Source organism: Ascaphus truei, chromosome 16 (genome assembly GCF_040206685.1).
Source record: "Ascaphus truei isolate aAscTru1 chromosome 16, aAscTru1.hap1, whole genome shotgun sequence".
Lineage (NCBI taxonomy): Eukaryota > Metazoa > Chordata > Amphibia > Anura > Ascaphidae > Ascaphus > Ascaphus truei.
Window position 1 is genome coordinate 36,690,287 of NC_134498.1, and position 24,248 is coordinate 36,714,534.

The window sequence follows — 24,248 nt, forward strand, 5'->3', positions numbered from 1 at the left end:
GGCCAGGATACAGGGGAAACAGACTCCTCACTACGGTAGCTTGGAGTAACCAAAAAACGTCAGGCGCGTTTCGCCAATGCTTCCTCAGTGACGTAGCCCCAAAATACCTGTTTTATATTGTTTGTTAGTGTCACACTAACTTAGGATATCCGTGTCCAGTGGCGAGAAAAAGTTTGTGAACCCCAATGAAAATTACGGAAATTCCGTCGCTTCCATGATAATCTTCTTGAATCAAACCAGTCTTTTCTTAAATATCCAATAGGGTAATTTTTTTACTTCTTATTCATTGTAACATGGAGCGCTATAAGCTTACTGTTAAACAAGTGTATGATCAGTAAACCTGCTTTTTGTCTCATCAGTGTGCGGCAGGTTACGGACCTGGCATTGTGAAGCTGGTAGCGCCACACACTAGGTACACAAAGTAAGTTATGGTGAGTGAAAAAGCAACAAAAAAAAGCAAATATAATTGATTTGTGTGCGTGTCACATAAGCTGGTGGCTTTTAGTGTTTTCTTTCTATATTTTAGAAATAACCATAGTTTAGTGCAGGGGTCCACAGCCCCCACGGGGGTGGTGCAAATTTTTTTGGGGGGGGAGGCATGGCGCTTACAGAGGCCCCTTACAGAGGCCCCGCGCTCTTCCCCACAACATGTAAATAAAATGCTGGGGGAGCGCGTATGGCTTCTGTATGTCTCTCACCTACTCTACGGGGGCTTCTAGCGATGCATGCCGTGGGGTCAAATTGCAACGCATTACCATGGCAACGCAACGTCACATGATGCTGTGACGTCAAATTACGCCGCCGATGCCGGAGGTAAGGTGGAGGGGGGGGGAGAGTGGGCAGGGGGGACGCAAACAAAAAAGTTTGTGCCCCCCTGGTTTAGTGTCCCCAGTCCATTTCTATATTTTGTTTGTACAGATTGACATTCACAGAGTGTGGAAGATAAAAAGAAGTCGGACAGGTAAGGGACGTAGGTAAAGTAACGGAGGTAGCGTGGGCAAAGTAACGCGGTCCCGAGACTAGGATGTGGGAAGAATGGATGTATGCTAATGAATGTCAGCAAAAGTGCGTGAAAAGAAGTCCAGACGTGTCAGATTGTTTTAAAGTAACTACTAACGAAGCAGTTCGACTTGATTTAGCCACGCATCCTATTAAATGTGTAAAGCCATATGTGCCAGTCCAGGGAAAATAATTGCTAGAATTGATGGCGTATGTAAATGGGGCATCTCAGTAAAGCCCAAGTATATGGTATTCTTAACTGCTTGTGCACGCCGTGCACTACAAATTATAAGACCATCACTCTGTGCTTTTGTTCAATAAAGCAGTCCATCTGCATTAAGTATCCCTTCTCATTTCCTGGCTTCAGAGATAAAAGCATTACAGCATCTGCTAAAAACAACAAAATACATGTTTGCATGTGATAGCTAAAGAGCATTAATACTATAAAATATCTGGAAATCGCACGGCGCTCTACTCTAGGGGTGCTCGACTCCGGTCCTCAAGCCACCCCCCCCCCCTCCCTCCCCCCAATAGGTCAAGGTTCTCAGGATATCCCTGCTTCAGCACAGGTGGCTCAATCAGAGGCTCAGTCTACTGAGCCTCTGATTGAGCCATCTGTGCTGAAGGACTGATTGAGCCACCTGTGCTGAAGCAGGGACGGATTGAGCCACCTGTGCTGAAGCAGGGATATCCTGAAAACCTGACCTGTTGGGGTGAGGGGGCTTCAGGACTGGAGTTGAGCACCCCTGCTCTAAACTATGGATGTTTCAACTGACATAAATGATTTGTATTAATTTAACGAGAATTATGGGCTGTTATTTTTAGCACCAGAGATCCCAAGCTGCTTTCTGATGAAGTTGCTGGCATTAATCCCTGTCGTCTCCAAGGGATGTAGATGCCACTCCAATAGGAAGCCTCAACAAATGACATAGCAGTTTCCCATTGGCCTCGCGGAACCCGTGAGATTTAAGTGGCCATTTTGTTTCCCCTGGAGGGGCAGAGACACTAGTAACTTTAGCTTTAAAGTATCATTCAAGTCAACCCACCATAGACATGCAGTGCCTTTAAAATTGTGTGTTTTTGTCGTGCCCTGATATGCTTTTGGGGGGGGGGGGTCCTTTGTAGCCCAGGTTTGGCAGCAAATGCAGGCTGAAGTTTAAAGGAAATTAAGGAAATTCTCATTAAAGACACCCTGCCGCTTCTTAATATGCAAACTGCATCTCTGTGGCAGTTCTGGAGCGGCCTGGCTAATCTCTAAACTCCAGATGCACTGGATTAAGTAACCAAGATGCTAGCCCTATATCAGGAGTGACGCAAGGCGCCCGGGCTGGCTGCACACCTGTGTCTCTGCTCAGGTAAAGGCTCTGGCTGCTGCAGTGCAGCTTTCTATTCTGCATATTCTGTAGCAGTAAAGGCCGTAACGCCAACTGTGAGGATAAAGTGTTCTAAAGCAGGGGGGCGCAAACTTTTTTCCCTGCGCCCCCCTGCCGGCTGTCCCCTCACTCCCGCGCCTCCCCCCCCCCCAACCCCAACTTACCCGCGCTCCGACGTAATGATGTCACGTTGCCATAGCAACGTGACGTCACATGACCTCGCAGTGTCATTTTGACGCCGCGTTGCCATGGCGACGCAGGGGGGAAGCCGCCGGAGCCACGGTAAGTTAGGTTTACAGAGGCGCTGCAGCTCCCCCGGCACTTAATTTAAGTGCCTTCGGGAAGCGCGCGGGGCCTCTGTAAACCCCGCGCCCCCCCGTCGGCAGTCTCGTGACCCCCACAGTTTGCGCACCGCTGTTCTAAAGGACCACAGACTGCCTGCTATCCTATCTCTGTGGTATATGGATGTTTTATCGTTTTGCACGTAATGCTGAATTAAAGCGCTTTTTATTTGATCCGAGCTTGGTGTCCTGTCTCTCATTACCGATCTGCACCAACATTAAAACCGTTGGAACAGGGGTGGCCAACTCCAGTCCTCAAGGGCTACCAACAGGTCAGGTTTTCAGGATATCCCTGTATAAGCACCAGTGGCTCAATCAGTCCCTGCTTCAGCACAGATGACTCAATCAGTGGCTCAGTCTTTGGCTGTGCTGAAGCAGGAATATCCTGAAAACCTGACCTGTTGGTGGCCCTTGAGAACGGGAGTTGGCCGCCCCCGCAGTAGAGTGTGGGGGGGGGCTCTCCGTTATTTCTGTAGGTTGCAGGTACGTGTCCCTTATTCAGTACAATAGAAAAAGGGATATCGCTCAGTTAATGATGTATCAAGTTCCATTTAGATTAAAGGAAGCGGCTGCCTCCTGATTACCTGTTGGTACCCTGCTTCTCAGTATGCCACAGATCCACAAAACCCTGATAACTTAGGGCTACTTACATGCAAAAACAATAGTCACAATACATCTTATTAGCATAGGTTTAACATCGTATTATTGTAACGCAACCTTATGTTATTATACGGCAGGGGTCTCAAACTAAGTCCAAAAGGGCCACCAACAGGCCAGGTTTTATGGATATCCCTGCTTCAGCACAGGTGGCTCAGCCTTTGATTGGGCCACCTGTGCTGAACCAGGGATATCCATAAAAGCGGGCCTGTTGGTGTCCCTTGAGGCCGGAGTTTGAGACCCTTGTTATAAGACAACGTTGCGTTATCTGCCAATAACTTCATTTTAAGCATGTCCCAGCCATCAAGTCCCTAAAATACGGCGTAGAGAGAGAGACCGTTAACGAAATGCTCGTCCCGAGAGAAAACATGACTTAATGTTATGCGTTAGGCTAGGTCCCCGGGGGTGACGGCGGCGCGTGTGGCGCACACCAGTCACTAACCTCAATAAGGCAGGCCCTGTGTCTTCTCGCGTGTTGGCTCACGCAGTGCGGTGGCGCGTCAGCCAGCAGGGGGGGCAACACGATTGTGTTCCGGTGCGGCGGCGCGGTCACGTGGGGCGGTGGGAGCCAGTAGCGCTCTGCTAGTAATGGTGACTGTGCTGTGGGTATATTTAGCTCCAGTTACATTATAAGTAGTAATGCTGCCTCCTCGGGGAGGGGTATTCTGAGCAGGGGTGATGGGTGGGGTGCGTAAGGAAGTCAAAGCTGCTGTTCCCACACTGTGGTAAGGCAGATACGTTAGGGATACGGTACATGGGAGGTGTTAAAAGGAATTTGTGCTGGATCATAGTAAGAAGCAATGACCCCCCACCCCCCATCACGAATGTTTACAAACTACTTTTACTTTGCAGTACCTGAAATGATGAACCAAAGTTAAAATCGCAGGTGAAGTGTTATAGGAGTGAGTGCTTTTATTGTATTGCAGTTCTTGTGCTGTGTTGTGCCAGACGTCATGGCCGCCCCCTCCCCCCCTCCATTTTGGCCACGCCCCCGCGCCTCCCATCGCTCCCTACAGACCACGGTTTTAAGCTGTGCACGTGCCGCCAGGACGCCAGGCGCGCGTGCAGCAGCCACCACCGGGGGACTTAGCCTTAGGCCTCGGGCATGGTCAGCGCGTTAGTCTTAGCAAAATTTTACATTTTCGCGCTTGCCGGGAGCGCAGGGACGGTCACGTGAGCGGTTCGTCCAATGAGGGCGAACCAGCTCCGTGACGTCACTGGCACGCCCCCCAACACGCCCCCGGACGGCGCGTGGTCTAAGGCCAGGGAAAGCACCCGCTTTCCCTCAGCCTCCGCGCGCCTTAGGACGCAGCCTTAGAAGGTGAGGCTGAGCGTGATGTTAACTTAGATCACTTAACTGAGCTTTGTACATCTGACCCTATGACCTCCTACTCATTGTGATGTTAAGTCCCTTCCCAGTTCCAGAGACGATTCCAGCTCTGTTCAAAGGGATTCAAATCTGCAGGACAGGGAATTGGCTTCCCCGTGTATATTTCATGGAGTGATTTGTGTTAGATCTTTCATCTATTCAGGATACCATTTTGAAATATAGAATTGCACTTTACGCCCAATTTAAAAGGAGCCCGGCACTCAATTTGTACATGTGAGGAGCATAGATCACTCAAACAGACTAAATCTATGTTTTCTTTTGATTGGAATCATAAAATCACCTTGATCCTCAAGCAGCAGAACCCTGGGCTGGGTAAGGAAAGAACGCATTAAAAGATAATAAAACATCAAAGCAGTAAATCACAGGCATCTTTACATTTTCCTTACATATGGAGAGGTGACGCTTTGTTTAATCAAAAAGCGGAGACAAGCTTTAGCTTCCAGTTTGATAAATCAAAGTGAGCTAAATGGATGTTTTTTTTCAGCACAGCTAAAAAGCAGAAACGTAATCAGGTTTTTGTCTTGTGTCTGAAAATGGAGAAGGAAAAAAAACGCGATATTTTAGTGATTAATGAGTTTTCTTCAAATATTTTTGAAACGTCAGTCTATGGCGAAAGGGAGAAAAAAAAAAGTTATCGATTAGCTGTTAAAACCACATCCGTTCTCGGTTCATCTGATGCTGTGGAAGATATTATTGAAAACAATGTTTTCTGCATGACAGCAAAGCTAATAGACAGATTGGCTCATTAAAAAGGTAATACTCTGGAAATAAGGACTGATTTTCTTTTGCTGCGGCGAAGTTTCTACTGATTAAAAGAAAACCAAATGCTGCAGAATGTAGCGAGTTTGAAGGAAGAAAGAATATCCGGTGGATTAGAAACTCATTAATCCAAAAAGTTTACACATCCAAAGCGAGAGGCAGATGGTAAAAAAGATGCAGCTGTTTTTGGCACCGATCTGATGTTCAGTTATTGTTTCTCAAGGTCAATTTGCTAAGCTACTTTATGTCAACTGTTCCACATTTTCACAAACAACGATATGGGGTACGGTAGGGCAGGGGTGCGCAAACTGGGGGAGCAAGATTTTTCAGGGGGGAGCGCGGAGGTGGCAGAGGCCCCCGCGCTGTTCCCCAAGGCATTTAAATTAAATGCCGGGGGGATCGTGTGAGGCCTCTGTAACGTCCTTTACCTTGTCTTCGGTGACGTGTCATGGCATTAAATGATGCCGCGGGGTCACGTGACATCATGTGACGCCACTGCGTCATTTGAGGCTGAAGACAAGGACAAGAGGGGGGCACGGGGGGGGGGGGGGGGGGAAGGGAAGCCGGGAAAGTTTGTTCTCCCCTACAGTAGGGGAACATGAGGCAATAGTCTGAGGAGGAGTTACAGATGATAGATCACATCATTAACCATTTGCAACCATAGGAAAGTCATCTCCTTGTGCTCCAGGAACCCCCATATAGCACTGCCAAATGTACAGAGCTTGCGCTTGTGCCTTGAAAGTTGTATATTTAATCATGTTTTTGCCAGAGCATGCTTTATCCAAAATAAAAAGCTCTAGGAAATCTGAACCTTTCACAGAGACACAAAAGGTATGATGCGTAAAAAAGTGACAAACCTCCACCGACCTGCAAATAAAAGTACCATTTGTGATCAGATCCACCTGTCTCAGACAGGACAACAAACCTGCCATTTCCCAGTATCTCCCAGCATACAGTGCTTCCACTGCAGCCAGGGATTCTGGGTAATGACATGCAAATGAGCACTCACAGTGTGTCACTTTTGACTTCTATCCATTCTAAAATGGATTCATATTAGCTTATGGCTACTATATAATTATAATAATAATGGTGTCTGCAAGAGGTATTTTTATTTGCTGAATATTTCAAAACAATTGTTCTTCAAGTTTTACTCATTACTACGTCAATGTTGATAACTAAGGTGATTAATAAGCCCTGTCCGTCCTCATAGCAAAAATACTAGATATAAAAATCAGCCTACTATGGACCTTGTTTTAGTGCTAATTGGCACCTTGACTTCAAAAGAAACATGTCTGATAAATTTTAAGTGGTCACATGGACAATCCCCAAAGTTATCCCCGGCCCCCCGTGGCCCACACTGAAGAAGAAACTTGGTTCAGTCTACTACAGTGAATAATTAAAGCGGGGGAGTATTAGGGTTTAACATAAAAAGGTATAAAATGCGAAATAACTCACCGTCGTGGAAAGTTTTCCTCCATTCCTCTCAACATGTAGCACAGCTTCTCGAATTAGCGAGAAGAGATTGAGAAGAACTTGTTCCAGGTCATAAATTCCGTGCATTTCTTTAGCAAGCCGTTCTATCGATGCAATGTATTCCTTCCAGTGGGCGTCAATTTCCACCACGCTAGCCAGGCAACCGCGCATTACCGCCCCACAATAGCCAGCACATGGCCGCGTCACCAACAAACCTTGACAGTGGGAGCAGAACCACATTTTCAGCAGTGTCCTTCCGCAATCCTTGTTGAATTTCAAGTAGTCAGTAGTGTTTATCACTTCGATTCCGAGATTCAGCGCCTGCAGGAAAACTCGGGAAGCCTGCAAGGATTTTGATACTTGGGTCATGATCGTTTTGGGGTAGTGCCCAAAAGCGTTGGTGTCCCGCCTTGCTAGACGGAGGCATTCCATATTTGCCACGGATTCTTCAACTCCTGAGTTGATGTACTGGGTGTAGAGCACGGGGAACAAGCTATCAAAAAGGCCGTTCACCATGTCATTCACATTGATGTCAGATCCCAGCACATACAGTGAAATATCTGTGAAGAATTCGCCAACAAACTTAAAAGTCCTCGACGCTATGTTCTGGTAGTGGTTCTTGAACATTGTGTTGGTGTAATTTCTCGCGTGCCGTATGACTATTTCAAAGGCTTCTGCAACAAGAACAAAAACATTGATATTTTAGTCCGGCTTCTTTCGATTCATTCATCATTCTAGGCAGCTTTTATTATTTATCATGGTGCGCGCTCAAATATACAATGCAAAGAAGCGACTGCATGTAATCGCGCACCTTCAGTACGCATGCCCGTATACGTTTTACAGAGCTCTGTGTACAAAATAAAAAAAGGAAATGTTTTAAATGTCCTTGTTAGTGAGTGCACCCAACTAAACAGTTTGGCTTATTGTAATCCCATCCAGTTGGTCTGCACCGGACAATGTGAAACAAAAGAGTGTCTATGATTGGCGCTCCCAGGTTATATTCAGTGAATGTGAATTAAATAATGTTTAGTATAAAGTTACTCTAAATAGTGTGCAACATAAATGATAATATATGAAATAAATGTAAAACAACGAATCGTGTCAGTGGTAAAATGACTGTGATTCGGTCAAAACAAGATTGAAATTGACATTGTGATATGTGAACACATGGAAACCAAAACCCTCCACTCAAACCCCAAAAAGAAGGAACCGATTTCCACGTTTCTGGGTGTAGATAAGATTCTTCCAAAGGATCAGGGGAGCATAGGGCGGCAGCATATAAAAAGCACCCCCTGATCCTTTGGAAGAATCTGGTCTGCACCGGACAACAGAAAAACACATCTTGAGTATAACGACACCCTGATTGCCTCACCCGCACTTCTACTGCTACACATACAAAATCTACCATGAACGTCCATAAAATAAGGTTTTTTTTTTTTGCTGCTAATGTGCTGTTCTAAGCTTAGGTTTTGTCTAGTTTTCTGTTGTCACTATAAAGCATTTTTGTTGTGCTCCTTATTTTCAAAGCCCCCCCTAACATGAAAACCTTTTGATGGGAACAATGGCATTATCACTTATGTAAGTGGATGCTCTCAGTTGTGAAGAGGAACAGCTACAGTGTAACACTCTGGAGCGACAAAAGCAACAATTTAATACCGGCACCTCACCTTGGCTCTGTCTGCTGGCCGATGCTGGCTAACATGATTACACATGCAATTTAGGAATCAAAGAAATATGGGTATTGCACAGTAATGATTAACTGCTTACAGTGATTGCATTGCATTGATTAAAAAAATATAGATCTTCAAACTACTTCCTCTCGGTAACAAATTGTAATCAGGCTACTGAAGTTTTTTTTTTTTTTTTTTTTATTCAAATGAACTATCTGAGTTCAACAATTTGACCGTGTTCAGAATAATACTGATCCTTGGATTGTATCTTTTCGCGGCTTTGAACTTTATGAAAGGTTAAAAACCATGGTAAACATAGGAGGTCGGAGAGCTAGCACACGCAGGGCCGCCAACAGAAATCATGGGGCCCCGGACAAATGAAAGGAGCCCCCCCCCCCCCGAACCCATAGCGCACCTACCACGAAAAAGATTTTTTAGCGCGCAACTTCTACTTAACTGTTTTCTCCTTATTGTATGTAATACGGAAAAAAAACATTATAATGCAATCTGTTTATTTTTATAGTTTCGACAAAAGACGGGTGACTGACTGCCTGCCAGAGTGAGTGAGTGACTGGGTGGGTGAGTGAGTGAGTGACTGGGTGGGCGGGTGTGTGAGTGACTGGTGAGTGAGTGACTGGGTGAGTGAGTGACTGGGTGGGTGGGTGAGTGAGTGACTGGGTGAGTGAGTGAGTGTGTGGGTGAGTGACTGGGTGAGTGAGTGACTGGGTGTGGTGGGTGAGTATGTGGGTGGGTGAGTGAGTGTGTGGGTGGGTGAGTGAGTGTGTGGGTGACTGAGTGACTGGGTGGGTGGGTGAGTGGGTGGGGGAGTGACTGGGTGGGTGGGTGAGTGACTGGGTGGGTGAGTGACTAGGTGAGTGACTGGGTGAGTGACTTGAGTGGGTGGGTGAGTGAGTGAGTGACTTGAGTCGAGTGACTTGAGTTGAGTGACTTGAGTGGGTGGGTGAGTGACTTGAGTGACTGGGTGGGTGGGTGAGTGACTGGATGGGTCTCTGAGTACACGGTTTGTGTCTCCTGAAGGGAAAGAGTCATTTCAATAGTCATATCACTGCCTTCTGAAGCGGGTAATACCTGGTTTGGAAACCCAGTATCGGTTCATCCTGACATTTCATTTGTCTTCCTGAGCTCCACACACACTCCGCCGCTCGCCACAAAAATGTTCTAGGTTCTATAGGGCAGGACATGTGAATTAAAAATTATATGTATTCAACAGAGCTATATGTATGTTTTTATACAGAGAATTCTTTAAAATTATATAAAAACCTCTTACTGTCTTAACTTAAGGTTTAGCGTAGCCACAGGTGTGCTAACCCAGGGGTGCTCCACTCCAGTCCTAAAGCCCCACCTACAGATCAGGTTTTAAGGATTTCTCAGCTTCAGCACAGGTGGCTCAATCTGTCCCTGTTTCAGCCCAGGTGGCTCAATCAGTCCCTGCTTCAGCACAGGTGGCTCAGTCTTTGACTGAGCCTCTGATTGAGCCACCTGTGCTGAAGCTGGGATTTCCCGAAAACATGTGTTTCCTCCCCAGGACATGTTCTCCCTGCCCAAATATGCTACAGTTCCACTGTTATATGATGCAACTGAATGAATGTCCATATGTTCCCTGTTCCCCTTTTTTTCTGTAGCCCATGAAACTCACTAAATAAACAAACAGTTGGGGGAACAAAATGATATCAAAAATATTTAAAATCAACAGGCAGAAAAATCAATTAATGAACAGCACGTTATACACCTCCCCCACCCTAACAAAAATATGGGAAAATAATGGTCTCAGAAAGAAAGAAAATAGTAGAAAAAAATAATAATAATTACATATATATATATAATCAAAAAATAAATAGATGATACCGTTCTGTGGCTAACGAAATGCTTTTATTTGTGCGAGCTTTTGAGATACACTGATCTCTTCTTCCGGCGATGTTACAATGAATGAAGCACGCAAAAGGTATACTTAACAACAGTGTCTCTTGGAATGTTATCTGTGCTGGTCCTTCCCCCGGTGTGGATGTGTTTTATGGCTAGAGGTGTCAAAAGGTTCCTGAAAGGAAGTGATGTGTGTGTGTATCAGTGTGAATAAAAATGAATGGAGAGCCCACAGTATATACAGTGCTTAACAAAAGGTGTGTGTGGAGTGGGAGTGGATATAAATGGTGTGGGTGGGTGTGGAAATGTGAGAGATAGTATCCACACACACTTTTAGTTGTGCTACTATGTGGTATACACATACTCTTACATCACTTGCTTTCAGTAACCTTTTGACACCTTCAGCCATAAAACACATCCACACCGGGGGAAGGACAAGCACAGATAACATTCCAATAGACACTGTTTATAGTATAGCTTTTGCTTCATTCACTGTAACATCGCCGGAAGAAGCGATCAGTGTATCTCGAAAGCTCGCACAAATAAAAGCATTTCGTTAGCCACAGAACGGTATCATCTATTTATTTTTTGATTATTGAAGCTCGGCTAACACGGTACTGATACCTCTACATATATATATATATAATTATTATAGGTTTTCTTAAAATGTAAACCTAAACAAGCATGTCATTTTAATATTGGGAACCATGGATTGCACCTTTAAAGGGACAATCCCTTCCAAAACCTAAGTGAATTAATTCCAGTGCCATGTTTAAGGGGTCCCATCTGGGTAATGCTCCTTTTCACCCAAATCTGACACCAATAGGTATTTCTATTTATTAATTAATGTGAGACTTGGGAGGGGTGTGATTTCCTCTCGAAGCTCCCGTCTGTGTGATGTCACTGTGTGATGTCACTGTGTGATGTCACTGTGTGATCAGCAAAGTGCTTGTACAGCCAGATTCCCCCCTCATCTTTATTGGTTCTCTGATAAGGGCAGGATGGGGATAAGGGGAAAGAAAACACTTGATTGACAAACACTTCCCCAATTAGACACCCCTGAGAAATTCAACTGGCTGACTACAGTATGTGAGATTGCACCTTTAAAAGAAAAAGGAATTCGTTAAAGAGTGTTGTTTTAAGGCAGTGTATTTTATTTGATAACATGAACCATAGCAGTACATTTATTACATGAATCATTTAAAGTTTTAATTTTGCAGTAAATAAAAGGCATCAATGGCCCATAAATTAGATAATAGGGCTCTTAAGCCTGGACTGCTCTGTGTGTCCTGTCTCCACATAGTCTGCATTCTTGGCTTAATTACACACAAATTAAAGCAGCTAGATCAAATATTACAAAGATCCCACACAATTCCATGCAATCTACACACTCCTTTTCTGCATGCAATTACCCACAGCAGCACATTGCTGTGTGTTTCTAGTGAAACAAACAGCATAGCCACTATCTTTATTGATAATAAAATAATGTATTTATTTAAGAATAAAAGGGAGGGGGGGGGGGAGAAACCGCTTGCAAAAATGGAGAGGCAGTTAAACAGTGCAAACCCAAAGGTAACACACAAATACCAAGCAAGAAACCCCCAAAATTACCACGTGTGTGTGTGTGTGTGTGTGTGTGTGTGTGTGTGTGTGTGTGTGTGTGTGTGTGTGTGTGTGTGTGTGTGTGTGTGTGTGTGTGTGTGTGTGTGTGTGTGTGTGTGTGTGTGTGTGTGTGTGTGTGTGTGTGTGTGTGTGTGTGTGTGTGTGTGTGTGTGTGTCAAAATAATTGGAAAAATAAGATGGATTTTATTAACAACACAGAATAAATAAAAACCATTAAAACAACACCAACCGCTAATCTCCCAAATAATATTGCTGCAAAAGATATATAAATGTGACCCAAAAAGTAATTAAATATATAAATACAAAGTAGTAACAATAACTAAATTACCTAATGGACAGATAAATACATAAATGAAAATCAAAATATAAACTTAGAAATACATGAATATATGTAAATACAAGACAGAGGAAAAATTAATTCCCCTGAGATGTAGCAAAGACTGGACGGTCATATGATAAACACCTGTATATTGTATTTCATAAGTGTATCTAATAGAAGGATAAACCAATACCACAGAGCTGCTAGGCAGAACATGGCGCAGAGCTGCTAGGCAGAACATGGCGCAGAGCTGCTAGGCAGAACATGGCGCAGAGCTGCTAGGCAGAACATGGCGCAGAGCTGCTAGGCAGAACATGGCGCAGAGCTGCTAGGCAGAACATGGCGCAGAGCTGCTAGGCAGAACATGGAGCAGAGCTGCTAGGCAGAACATGGCGCAGAGCTGCTAGGCAGAACATGGCGCAGAGCTGCTAGGCAAAACATGGCGCAGAGCTGCTAGGCAGAACATGGCGCAGAGCTGCTAGGCAGAACATGGCGCAGAGCCGCTAGGCAGAACATGGCGCAGAGCCGCTAGGCAGAACATGGCGCAGAGCCGCTAGGCAGAACATGGCGCAGAGCCGCTAGGCAGAACATGGCGCAGAGCCGCTAGGCAGAACATGGCGCAGAGCCGCTAGGCAGAACATGGCGCAGAGCCGCTAGGCAGAACATGGCGCAGAGCCGCTAGGCAGAACATGGCGCAGAGCCGCTAGGCAGAACATGGCGCAGAGCCGCTAGGCAGAACATGGCGCAGAGCCGCTAGGCAGAACATGACGCAGAGCCGCTAGGCAGAACATGGCGCAGAGCCGCTAGGCAGAACATGGCGCAGAGCCGCTAGGCAGAACATGGCGCAGAGCCGCTAGGCAGAACATGGCGCAGAGCCGCTAGGCAGAACATGGCGCAGAGCCGCTAGGCAGAACATGGCGCAGAGCCGCTAGGCAGAACATGGCGCAGAGCCGCTAGGCAGAACATGGCGCAGAGCCGCTAGGCAGAACATGGCGCAGAGCCGCTAGGCAGAACATGGCGCAGAGCCGCTAAGCAGAACATGGCGCAGAGCCGCTAAGCAGAACATGGCGCAGAGCCGCTAGGCAGAACATGGCGCAGAGCCGCTAGGCAGAACATGGCGCAGAGCCGCTAGGCAGAACATGGCGCAGAGCCGCTAGGCAGAACATGGCGCAGAGCTGCTAGGCAGAACATGGCGCAGAGCTGCTAAGCAGAACATGGCGCAGAGCTGCTAGGCAGAACATGGCGCAGAGCTGCTAGGCAGAACATGGCGCAGAGCTGCTAGGCAGAACATGGCACAGAGCTGCTAGACAGAACATGGCGCAGAGCTGCTAGGCAGAACATGGCGCAGAGCTGCTAGACAGAACATGGCGCAGAGCTGCTAAGCAGAACATGGCGCAGAGCTGCTAAGCAGAACATGGCGCAGAGCTGCTAGGCAGAACATGGCGCAGAGCTGCTAGGCAGAACATGGCGCAGAGCTGCTAGGCAGAACATGGCGCAGAGCTGCTAGGCAGAACATGGCGCAGAGCTGCTAGGCAGAACATGGCGCAGAGCTGCTAAGCAGAACATGGCGCAGAGCTGCTAGGCAGAACATGGCGCAGAGCTGCTAGGCAGAACATGGCGCAGAGCTGCTAGGCAGAACATGGCACAGAGCTGCTAGGCAGAACATGGCACAGAGCTGCTAGGCAGAACATGGCGCAGAGCTGCTAGGCAGAACATGGCAAACATGGCGCAGAGCTGCTAGGCAGAACATGGCGCAGAGCTGCTAGGCAGAACATGGCACAGAGCTGCTAGGCAGAACATGGCACAGAGCTGCTAGGCAGAACATGGCGCAGAGCTGCTAGGCAGAACATGGCGCAGAGCTGCTAGGCAGAACATGGCGCAGAGCTGCTAGGCAGAACATGGCGCAGAGCTGCTAGGCAGAACATGGCGCAGAGCTGCTAGGCAGAACATGGCGCAGAGCTGCTAGGCAGAACATGGCGCAGAGCTGCTAGGCAGAACATGGCGCAGAGCTGCTGGGCAGAACATGGCGCAGAGCTGCAGGGCAGAACATGGCGCAGAGCTGCAGGGCAGAACATGGCGCAGAGCTGCTAGGCAGAACATGGCGCAGAGCTGCTAGGCAGAACATGGCGCAGAGCTGCTAGGCAGAACATGGCGCAGAGCTGCTAGGCAGAACATGGCGCAGAGCTGCTAGGCAGAACATGGCGCAGAGCTGCTAGGCAGAACATGGCGCAGAGCTGCTAGGCAGAACATGGCGCAGAGCTGCTAGGCAGAACATGACGCAGAGCTGCTAGGCAGAACATGGCGCAGAGCTGCTAAGCAGAACATGGCGCAGAGCTGCTAGGCAGAACATGGCGCAGAGCTGCTAGGCAGAACATGGCGCAGAGCTGCTAGGCAGAACATGGCACAGAGCTGCTAGGCAGAACATGGCACAGAGCTGCTAGGCAGAACATGGCGCAGAGCTGCTAGGCAGAACATGGCAAACATGGCGCAGAGCTGCTAGGCAGAACATGGCGCAGAGCTGCTAGGCAGAACATGGCGCAGAGCTGCTAGGCAGAACATGGCACAGAGCTGCTAGGCAGAACATGGCACAGAGCTGCTAGGCAGAACATGGCACAGAGCTGCTAGGCAGAACATGGCGCAGAGCTGCTAGGCAGAACATGGCGCAGAGCTGCTAGGCAGAACATGGCGCAGAGCTGCTAGGCAGAACATGGCGCAGAGCTGCTGGGCAGAACATGGCGCAGAGCTGCTGGGCAGAACATGGCGCAGAGCTGCTAGGCAGAACATGGCGCAGAGCTGCTAGGCAGAACATGGCGCAGAGCTGCTAGGCAGAACATGGCACAGAGCTGCTAGGCAGAACATGGCACAGAGCTGCTAGGCAGAACATGGCACAGAGCTGCTAGGCAGAACATGGCGCAGAGCTGCTAGGCAGAACATGGCGCAGAGCTGCTAGGCAGAACATGGCGCAGAGCTGCTAGGCAGAACATGGCGCAGAGCTGCTGGGCAGAACATGGCGCAGAGCTGCTAGGCAGAACATGGCGCAGAGCTGCTAGGCAGAACATGGCGCAGAGCTGCTAGGCAGAACATGGCGCAGAGCTACTACGCAGAACATGGCACAGAGCTGCTAGGCAGAACATGGCGCAGAGCTGCTGGGCAGAACATGGCGCAGAGCTGCTAGGCAGAACATGGCACAGAGCTGCTAGGCAGAACATGGCGCAGAGCTGCTAGGCAGAACATGGCGCAGAGCTGCTAGGCAGAACATGGCGCAGAGCTGCTAGGCAGAACATGGCGCAGAGCTGCTAGGCAGAACATGGTGCAAGATGGTAAAAAAAAACCTGCCTAAGGAATCTAAGTCTCAAAAGTAGGAGCAGTGCTCAAATCATGATTAGTTGGTATTGTTAGTTGTAATGAATGTAGTACTACAAGCACATGAATAACATGAGACAGTCCCCACATTACGTGTCCATGGTGAAGCTGGTAAATGATTCTCAAGCATAAAATTTTAAGTAAGATCCACAAAAAAGATCAGCAGCAAAACCGAAAATTTGTAGACATCTAGCTCCCGGTTGCCTGATAGTGTTAACCCCCGGTACACGGTGATAGATGTAAACTTAGTCCAGAGGGTAGGCAAAAAAAAACTGGGGCCAGGCAGCTCCGTTGCCAGGAACCTGGTTCAATTCCCGGTGTGGGCTCCTTGTGACCTTGGGCAAGTCACTTTATCTCCCTGTGCCTCAGGCACCAAAAATATAGATTGTAAGCTCTGCGAGGCAGGGACTGTGTCTGCAAAATGTCTCTGTAAAGCGGTACGTAAAACTAGCAGCGCTATACAAGAACATGCTATTATTATTATTATAAGATATAAGATTTGATACTTGCGTGGAGGGGAGAAGTGTCCATAGTAGATATAAACGCGATGGGAAACCCCCAGTTCGCTCCGTATTGAAGTCGAATACGCAGCAGGCAGATGTATACAACAAAAAACAAAGAAGCCCAAATCTGCATCGAATGTGACAAAAATATACAGCGAAATACCTATATATCTCTTGAAAAAATGGTCCTTTAGTTAAACCCTTTGGTCAAAGCAACTAAATGACCCTTTTTTCAAGAGATATATAGGTATTTCGCTGTATATTTTTGTCATATTGGATGCAGCTTTGGGCTTCTTTGTTTTTTGTTGCGTACAAATCCACAGTCAGACAGAAAACAAACACACAAAAAAACCAGTCTGCAAGGCTTCCCTGAAGAAATCTAAGGCCGCGCGTATCGTGCCCGCGACCGGCGACGGGAGACCTCACCCGTCGCCACTAGCGAAAGTTATATTTCGCTTTGCGGCGGCGCAGGCTTCCGGGCATTTGGTTTGTTCAGGGGCTGTCACATGAGGCAACAGCCCTTGAAAAATCAAATATTTCCAGCTTCCAAAGTTCGCGACGCCGCTCCGTCGCATTGTCGCCGTTGTGCTTACTATAGGCGCACGCGGAGGTGGCAATGCATTTGTTTTTGGGCGACGTTGCTTCCCCCGTCGCGGGCACTATACGCACAGCCTAAGGCTGTGTTTGTAGTAGGCGCGCGCTACGGAGCGCATGGAGTTGCGTGCGCCTGTCGCTCGAGCGATCTCTGCACTGTGATCCGAGGCGACGGGGAGGCGTGGCGGAGCCGTGATGCCACGAGGCTGGTTCGCCCTCATTGGCTCAACTGGTCGCACGACAAAATCTCCTTATTCTGCCGGCTCACAATTCTGCCCTGCAGTCGCTTTTCATCGCTCGCGTGGTCGCGCGCACTATGGGCGGCCTCATAGCGGTCCTGCATTTTGTTCATGACGCGCGCGCGCGCCATCGCACTCACTATAATCGCGGCCTAGCACTGCTAGCAGCAAAGGTTTGGCTGCTTACGTTTTTTTGGAAATGAGTTACAAGTTGCATTTTTTAGGAGCCTCCAAATAAGAGATTTTGTTAAATCAAGTGTTTTCTTTCCCCTTGTCCCAGGGGTGCGGAAACTGGGGCGCGCGACATTTTCTGTGGGGGGGGGGGGCAGCATTTACAGAGGCCCCGCACTCTTCCCCACAACATTTAAATTAAATGCCGGGGGAGCGCGCGAGGCCTCTGTAACTCCCTCTTACCTGCTCTCAGCCGGCTTCTGGCGCCACGTCGCCATGACAACGCGGTGTCAAATGCCAATGCGTGATGTCACATGACGTCGTGACGTCAAATAATGCCGGAGATAAGGTAAGAGGGGGGGAGGGGCGCAAGCAGTGGGGGAAGAGCAGGTTGGGGGGGGGGGGGTGCAAAGAAAAAAAGTTTGCACACCCCTGCCCTGTTTCACCCTGTCAGAGAGCCAATAAAGATAAGGGGGGACACAGTGACATCACACAGAAGGGAGCAGCAGAGGAAATCAAACCCCTCCCATATCGCACTAAAAGGAGCATTCCTGGGGACACATTATGTTTTGTTTTTTTAACATAGGATTGATTGGATTTGGATATGTGGGAGCTCAAATTCTTGGTTCCGCCATTAATCCATATTGATGTGGACAAATTAGGGGGTATAAATATTAGTAGTGTAGTACTAAGTATTGACATAGATAGAATGAATAATGTCTGAGGGTATGGGATAAAAGTGTAATAACTTTTCCTCCTCCTTAGAAAGTCCCATAAACAGAATGAAGTACAGTACTCACTATTGCCCCTTAATGTCCACAGGCGTGCAGCCTCATCCAAAGTCCAGCGATGTCCAAGAATAGTATGTGTGGGTGCACAGCAGAAAGGAACAGGTCACGTGGCAATGAAAAATATTTATTAATGCTGCATATTAAAAAACGGTGGAGGATACAACACTCCTACGCGTTTCGTGCTTGTGGGCACTTTATCAAGGAGTACACGTGTCATAATAATATAACACACAATGAGAATAAGCGCTTCAGACATGCCAGTAACAATAGAAAGGGGGTCCCTGCCCCAAAGAGCTTACAATCTAAGCAGTAAGTAGGGAAAAGTTATGTTAATGTGATATTCATTCCGTACTTGTAATTGATAAGTGCCATCCATTACTTTATTGGTGATGCTATCTAGCATTGGAGTGTGATTCCTTGTCAACACCTGGCAAACAACAAACCGGACGTAATGTTGCACAGGCTGAATTAACTTATCTTCTTTATTAATGTCCACTTTGTCTTCTAATTCTATTTCTGTACTTTGGACAGTTTTAGTATTAAAGACAGTGCCTACTTTACTAGTCCTGTTTTGTCTACGTGAATAGAATGATGATTTCTCCATGATTAGAGGTGTGAGCTGCTTTCTAACAGTGGAACGAATAGTAGAGAACAGAAAAAAGAAACTGTCTTTAATACGACCACTGTCCGAAGTACAGAAATAGTATTAGAAGACGAAGTGGAAATGAATACAGAGGAAGATAAGTTCATTCAGCCGGTGCGCCATTACGTCTGGGGTGTTTGCCAGGTGTTTTAGAGGGATTTGGAAATCCCTCTATCGGACTTTGGCTGCAGGGCACCACTATTGGGCATTTAAATACTAGTGCCTACTGTACATGACATACAACTATTCCTACTGTCTACCATTTGGTTTTGTTATTTATCATAGGGTGTTTAGCGCTTTTTTTTTTTTCTGTTCTCCACTTATCAACACCGGGGCTTGTATTACGTTAACACGCAATAAAGACATTTATTTAAAAACTAAATCACTAATATTACAGCCAAGTGTTTATTAGCAACTTTGAGCACTAGCGCTTTAGGACCATCTTTTTCAGTGCGCTCACAAGTGATATTTTTATTTGCAATTTATTAATAAAATCTATATTTCTAAAAAATAAATAATAAATATGTATTTTTGGAATATAAATCGTATTTTCCCTCTTCTACACAACTTACACTTTCTTATCTTCAATTGTTGAAACTGCATTGCGGGTGCCGCCAGCACAGGAGGTCTTACAGATACAGATCACCCGGTTTTATAATAAGGGGAATTAATAGTGCGCGTCGGTTATTGTAGCTGCTCTAATGTGTGTGTCGTTTTTTTGCCTAATATACCAAATAATTACCAGATCGCTGTAGGGATATCTGCTTCTCTATTATGGTAAAGTTAATGATTTACTATAGAATGATATCGTGGTGCTGAAATAAATATCATGGCTTCATGTCCTATGAAAGCATCTGGAGAGTAAATCTCAGGGGAAGTTCCAAGAGGAGAACATCCTAACATCTGTTCTGTTTCATACTTGACGCTGCTCAGATAACACTATTTCCGCTGGGATTTTTTATTTTATTTTCTTGTTCACAGTAATTAGCGTTTGACATCTCCCTCTTTATCACGGCCCATACTTTCTCATTTTTACAGTAGGGAACACACAAAACCACTTCTTATATAAATACAATTGCTTAGCAAGTTAAAAATGCAACACGCACTTCACACACTTACAGTGTCTATTCAAAAATTGAAATTAGTGTCTAATTAAGAATGAATCTACTTAGAAAGGGCTTTGTTATAATGTGATGTGTATTCCTCAATATGCAAGAGTAAAACAGATTTGCTACTCAAAAACCCAGATGAACCATCTTCGTAGTCCTTGTAGAACTATATAGAGTTCATAAAAAGCCTAAGGCTGAGTCCATAGAAGGACAGTCAGCACTGAGCCATGCAGACGCTCTGCGATAAGCCCCGTCATCCTCCCAATCGCGCACGTCTGGCTCGTCTGCTACTTCATGCAATCGCTCCTGATTGCGCAGACGAGCCTCAGCGTCAGCACGGAGGAGCGCGGCTCCCCCCTCTATGGACGCAGGCTTAGGCGCCAACCTAATGACAGAAACAGGGTTAGACCTGGCAGAATTAGAACCCATAACCACTGTTTTTCTACACCACAGCTCTAGCAGTGTGAGCTAAACCAGCTGATGGCTAGCACTGTTGTCACAACATAGTTAGTTTTTAGCTCTACTTCTCATACCTTTACAAAGCACTTGACCCACTTCAGGGATAAAGAAGTATATCTAATAAGCAGTCATCTACCATGAGACACCTTGTGGCGCGGAAAGACAAACATACAGTTCATTTTTTTTAATAGGCTGTAATGTATTCCAGCACCGCTGGTTATAGAAGATAGCTCCATTCCAATAAATGGGACTAAAGTCTTCTCCGGAACAAGGAAGACTACATATGTCAAATAGGAGCCAGTGTACAATATCTAGTAAATCAGCACATAAGTATAGGAATGGTTAAAAGTCGCATACCATTTTTGTTTTAACAACAATTCAGTTTCCAAGTTTTGTAATAGAGTGGTACGAGCAGTCACTATACAGGCTGCCGCTCGATTACAAATGCATAAGCAACAGCACATCTGTCCGGTGCTTCTAACATTTGACTTTTATTGATTTTTGTATCCTACTGGCAATGAGGAAAATTTGCAGCAAAATGTACTTGTGGAATATGCGATCAATACCAATTTTTGTCTTAATGACATAGAGGCTAAGATAAGGACAGTAGAAGTCAAGGGAAGACAGATCAAATTTGTCTACAATATCTTGCAATTAAGGAGCCTCATGAAGAAGGAAACGTACATCAGGGTTTCAGGAAAACATTATCCATTTAGATTACCATCACAAAACCGCACTGCGAGGATATGAGCCCATTACAGATTGGCACTCTGATGGACTACCAATGTATAGTGCAAAATAACCTCATCCGTAAAAAATAAAATAGCAGGTTTCAATCAGCAAACGTTAAAGGAAGATATTTTGATTCTATTCACCAAAGCATCAGGTAACAAAGAATCGACCCCAAGGTACAGAAACATGTAAAGGACAGGTTTTCAGATGCACACAAATTCGTTTTTTTCTTCCCTAGAAGACAATACGGATTAAAGCTATTTATTTACAGCATCGCCAACATTTTGTAGTGAGGGGTTCCAGCAGCCGTATTCAAATACAATTTACCAAAAAAAAATGTTATCAGGAAAAAATACATTTAGAACAGAAGTGACCAATGCCAGTCCTTAAGGGCCACCAAGAGTTAAGGTTTTCAGGATATCCCTGCTTCAGCACAGGTGGCTGAATTAGTGGCTCAGTCTAAGACTGAGCACTGATTGAGCCACCTGTGCTTAAGAGCCACCTGTGCTGTCATCAACTGAGCCACTGATTGAGCCACCTGTGCTGAAGCAGGGATATCCTGAAAACCTGACCTGTTGGTGGCCCTTGAAGACCGGGGGTGACCACACCCGATTTAGACATACACAATCTTCAAAACTTAGTCCCACCGTACCATATATTTCATTCAGATAACCACTGAAAAGGTCAGGCCGTGATGAGGTTGCAGCTTAACATGTTTTGGCCAAACAATTGAATTAAATGACCTATACTTATGAGAAGAAAAAACATATAGAAATTAAACAAATAGTTTGTCAAATTAGATGTGCCATGGTATAAAAGTAACGCCTATAGGGGTGGGTGTCATGGTATAAAAGCAACTCCTATAGGGGTGGGTGTCATGGTATAAAAGTAACGCCTATAGGGACAGGTGTCATGGTATAAAAGTAACGCCTATAGGGGTGGGTGTCATGGTATAAAAGTAACGCCTATAGGGGTGGGTGTCATGGTATAAAAGTAACGCCTATGGGGGTGGGTGTCATGGTATAACAGTAACGCCTATAGGGGCGGGTGTCATGGTATAAAAGTAACGCCTATAGGGGTGGGTGTCATGGTATAAAAGTAACGCCTATAGGGGTGGGTGTCATGGTATAAAAGTAACGCCTATAGGGGCGGGTGTCATGGTATAAAAGTAACGCCTATGGGGGTGGGTGTCATGGTATAAAAGTAACGCCTATAGGGGTGGGTGTCATGGTATAAAAGTAACGCCTATAGGGGCGGGTGTCATGGTATAAAAGTAACGCCTATAGGGGTGGGTGTCATGGTATAAAAGTAACGCCTATAGGGGCGGGTGTCATGGTATAAAAGTAACGCCTATAGGGGTGGGTGTCATGGTATTATGAGGTGACCGGGCAGTGTCCTAACTTTAGTATTTTAATCATTTAGTAAAGCGACATCTATCGGAAAAGGGAACTATTACATTCAGGTACAAATCTATCACATTTTTATGACTGATTAGTCATTTTAAGTTGAGGCATTTCACGTCAAAGCGCTAAAATACGGGACAATGATGCGTCCCGACAGACCTTTCCGGGACAAGTCAATGAAATAAGGGACAATCCGGTATATACGGGACATGTGGAAACTCTAATCCCACTCTTATTTACTCAGTAAGTCCAAAAACACACCGGTAGTATTCATTGAGAGACCTTTCCCCCCAGGAGACAGGTGGTGATAACCTTTGCTGCAATAAGAGTGAGAAGTTTTTTGTTTTTTTGTTCTTGCATTTATTTTTAGCCTTTTTTCACTATTTATTAGGGCACTTCTGTTTTTGTAATCCCCTCTTTAATTGCACGTTAGCTCACACATAGCACAAATAGTGCTTCTGCATTGTAACCCCTCAGTCACCGCACACCAGCGCCGTCTTAACGCATGGCCACGCTGGGCAGTTGCCCGGGGGGCCCCACGAGCATAGGGGCCCCACGCTAATCTATGCACGGGCCAGAATTTAAACACTAATTTTCCGGTCACCCGCCTCAACATTCAAATCTCCCGCTAACTCGGTAGAAGGAGGAAAATGACGACTTGTAGCGGAGAGTTGTCATGTCTGCATTCGCGAGAGAAATGTTGCCGTTTTTATTAAGCTTATTATTATTTATTATTATTTTATTTTAAAAAAAAAAACAGCATTTTTTTTTAATGTCAAAACACTGATTTTGTTGGAGGTACCAATAAATATAAGTTTATTTTATCGATAATTGACATTTTTATTCCTGTGAGTAGTTGTGTAGGCCGGGCCCAGTGCACTGCTTTGCTCGGGGGCTTATAATGCTGTTTAGACGGCCCTGCCGCAGACGTGTCACATATTCCCTGCTATTGACTATATCACTGTCTTGTTTCCTCTTTCCACCATGCAGTGGAGGAAATACAAAGGACACAATATAGCATTGGTATTGTAGTGATAGGGTCAGACCTTCACACGGTTTCAGGCTTGAAATGATTTGGCCAACAGATTGAACTAAATGACCCATACTTATGAGAAAAAGAAAAAACATATAGAAATTCATCAAATAATGTGTCATATTGGATGTGCGTTGGGGTTTATTGTTTTACTGTTGTATATTTTAGGAAAATATATACTGTATTGAGAGTTACTGCAGGTTTTCCCGTTTGAAGGTTAGACAGGAACTATGCATATTGGGAGAAGGAGGGGCTGAGTGAGTAAAGACACTGACTGGCACGGAGTTTGAAGCTCCTTGTGACCTTGGGCAAGTCACTTTATCTCCCTGTGCCTCAGGCACCAAAAACATAGATTGTAAGCTCCACGGGGCAGGGACTGTGTCTGCAAAATGTCTCTGTAAAGCGCTACGTAAAACTAGCAGCGCTATACAAGAACAAGCTATTATTATTATGTTGCATCTGGATTCAAGGGATAGCCCACCTGGTCTAATTAACATACCACAATGGTGGGTGTTGTATAAACATAATGAGACAAAGTAGCATATTGAGTTGTAAAGAATGTCAAGTTTGCTAAGGTGAGTTTTGGGGTGCTGTACCATACACTATATCCCCATGGTTAACAACTGGCATCAGCATCTGCTGCACAATGAGCGTTCTGACCAATGTTATAATAGGATCACCAATAATGATATATAGGTGCTCTTATGCATGAATTGTAAAGAA

At 45.9% G+C, this 24,248-nt stretch overlaps 1 protein-coding gene across 1 annotated transcript in view; it reads right to left on the minus strand.

Moving 5' to 3' along the window:
- Window positions 1–24,248, minus strand: part of GPC3 (glypican 3) — a 294,690-nt gene that overhangs the window by 204,787 nt on the left and 65,655 nt on the right. Inside the window, exon 3 of the mRNA XM_075573174.1 lies at window positions 6,975–7,666. Within this exon, the coding sequence (XP_075429289.1) occupies window positions 6,975–7,666 (692 nt within the window). The remainder of the gene's footprint in view (window positions 1–6,974; window positions 7,667–24,248) is intronic.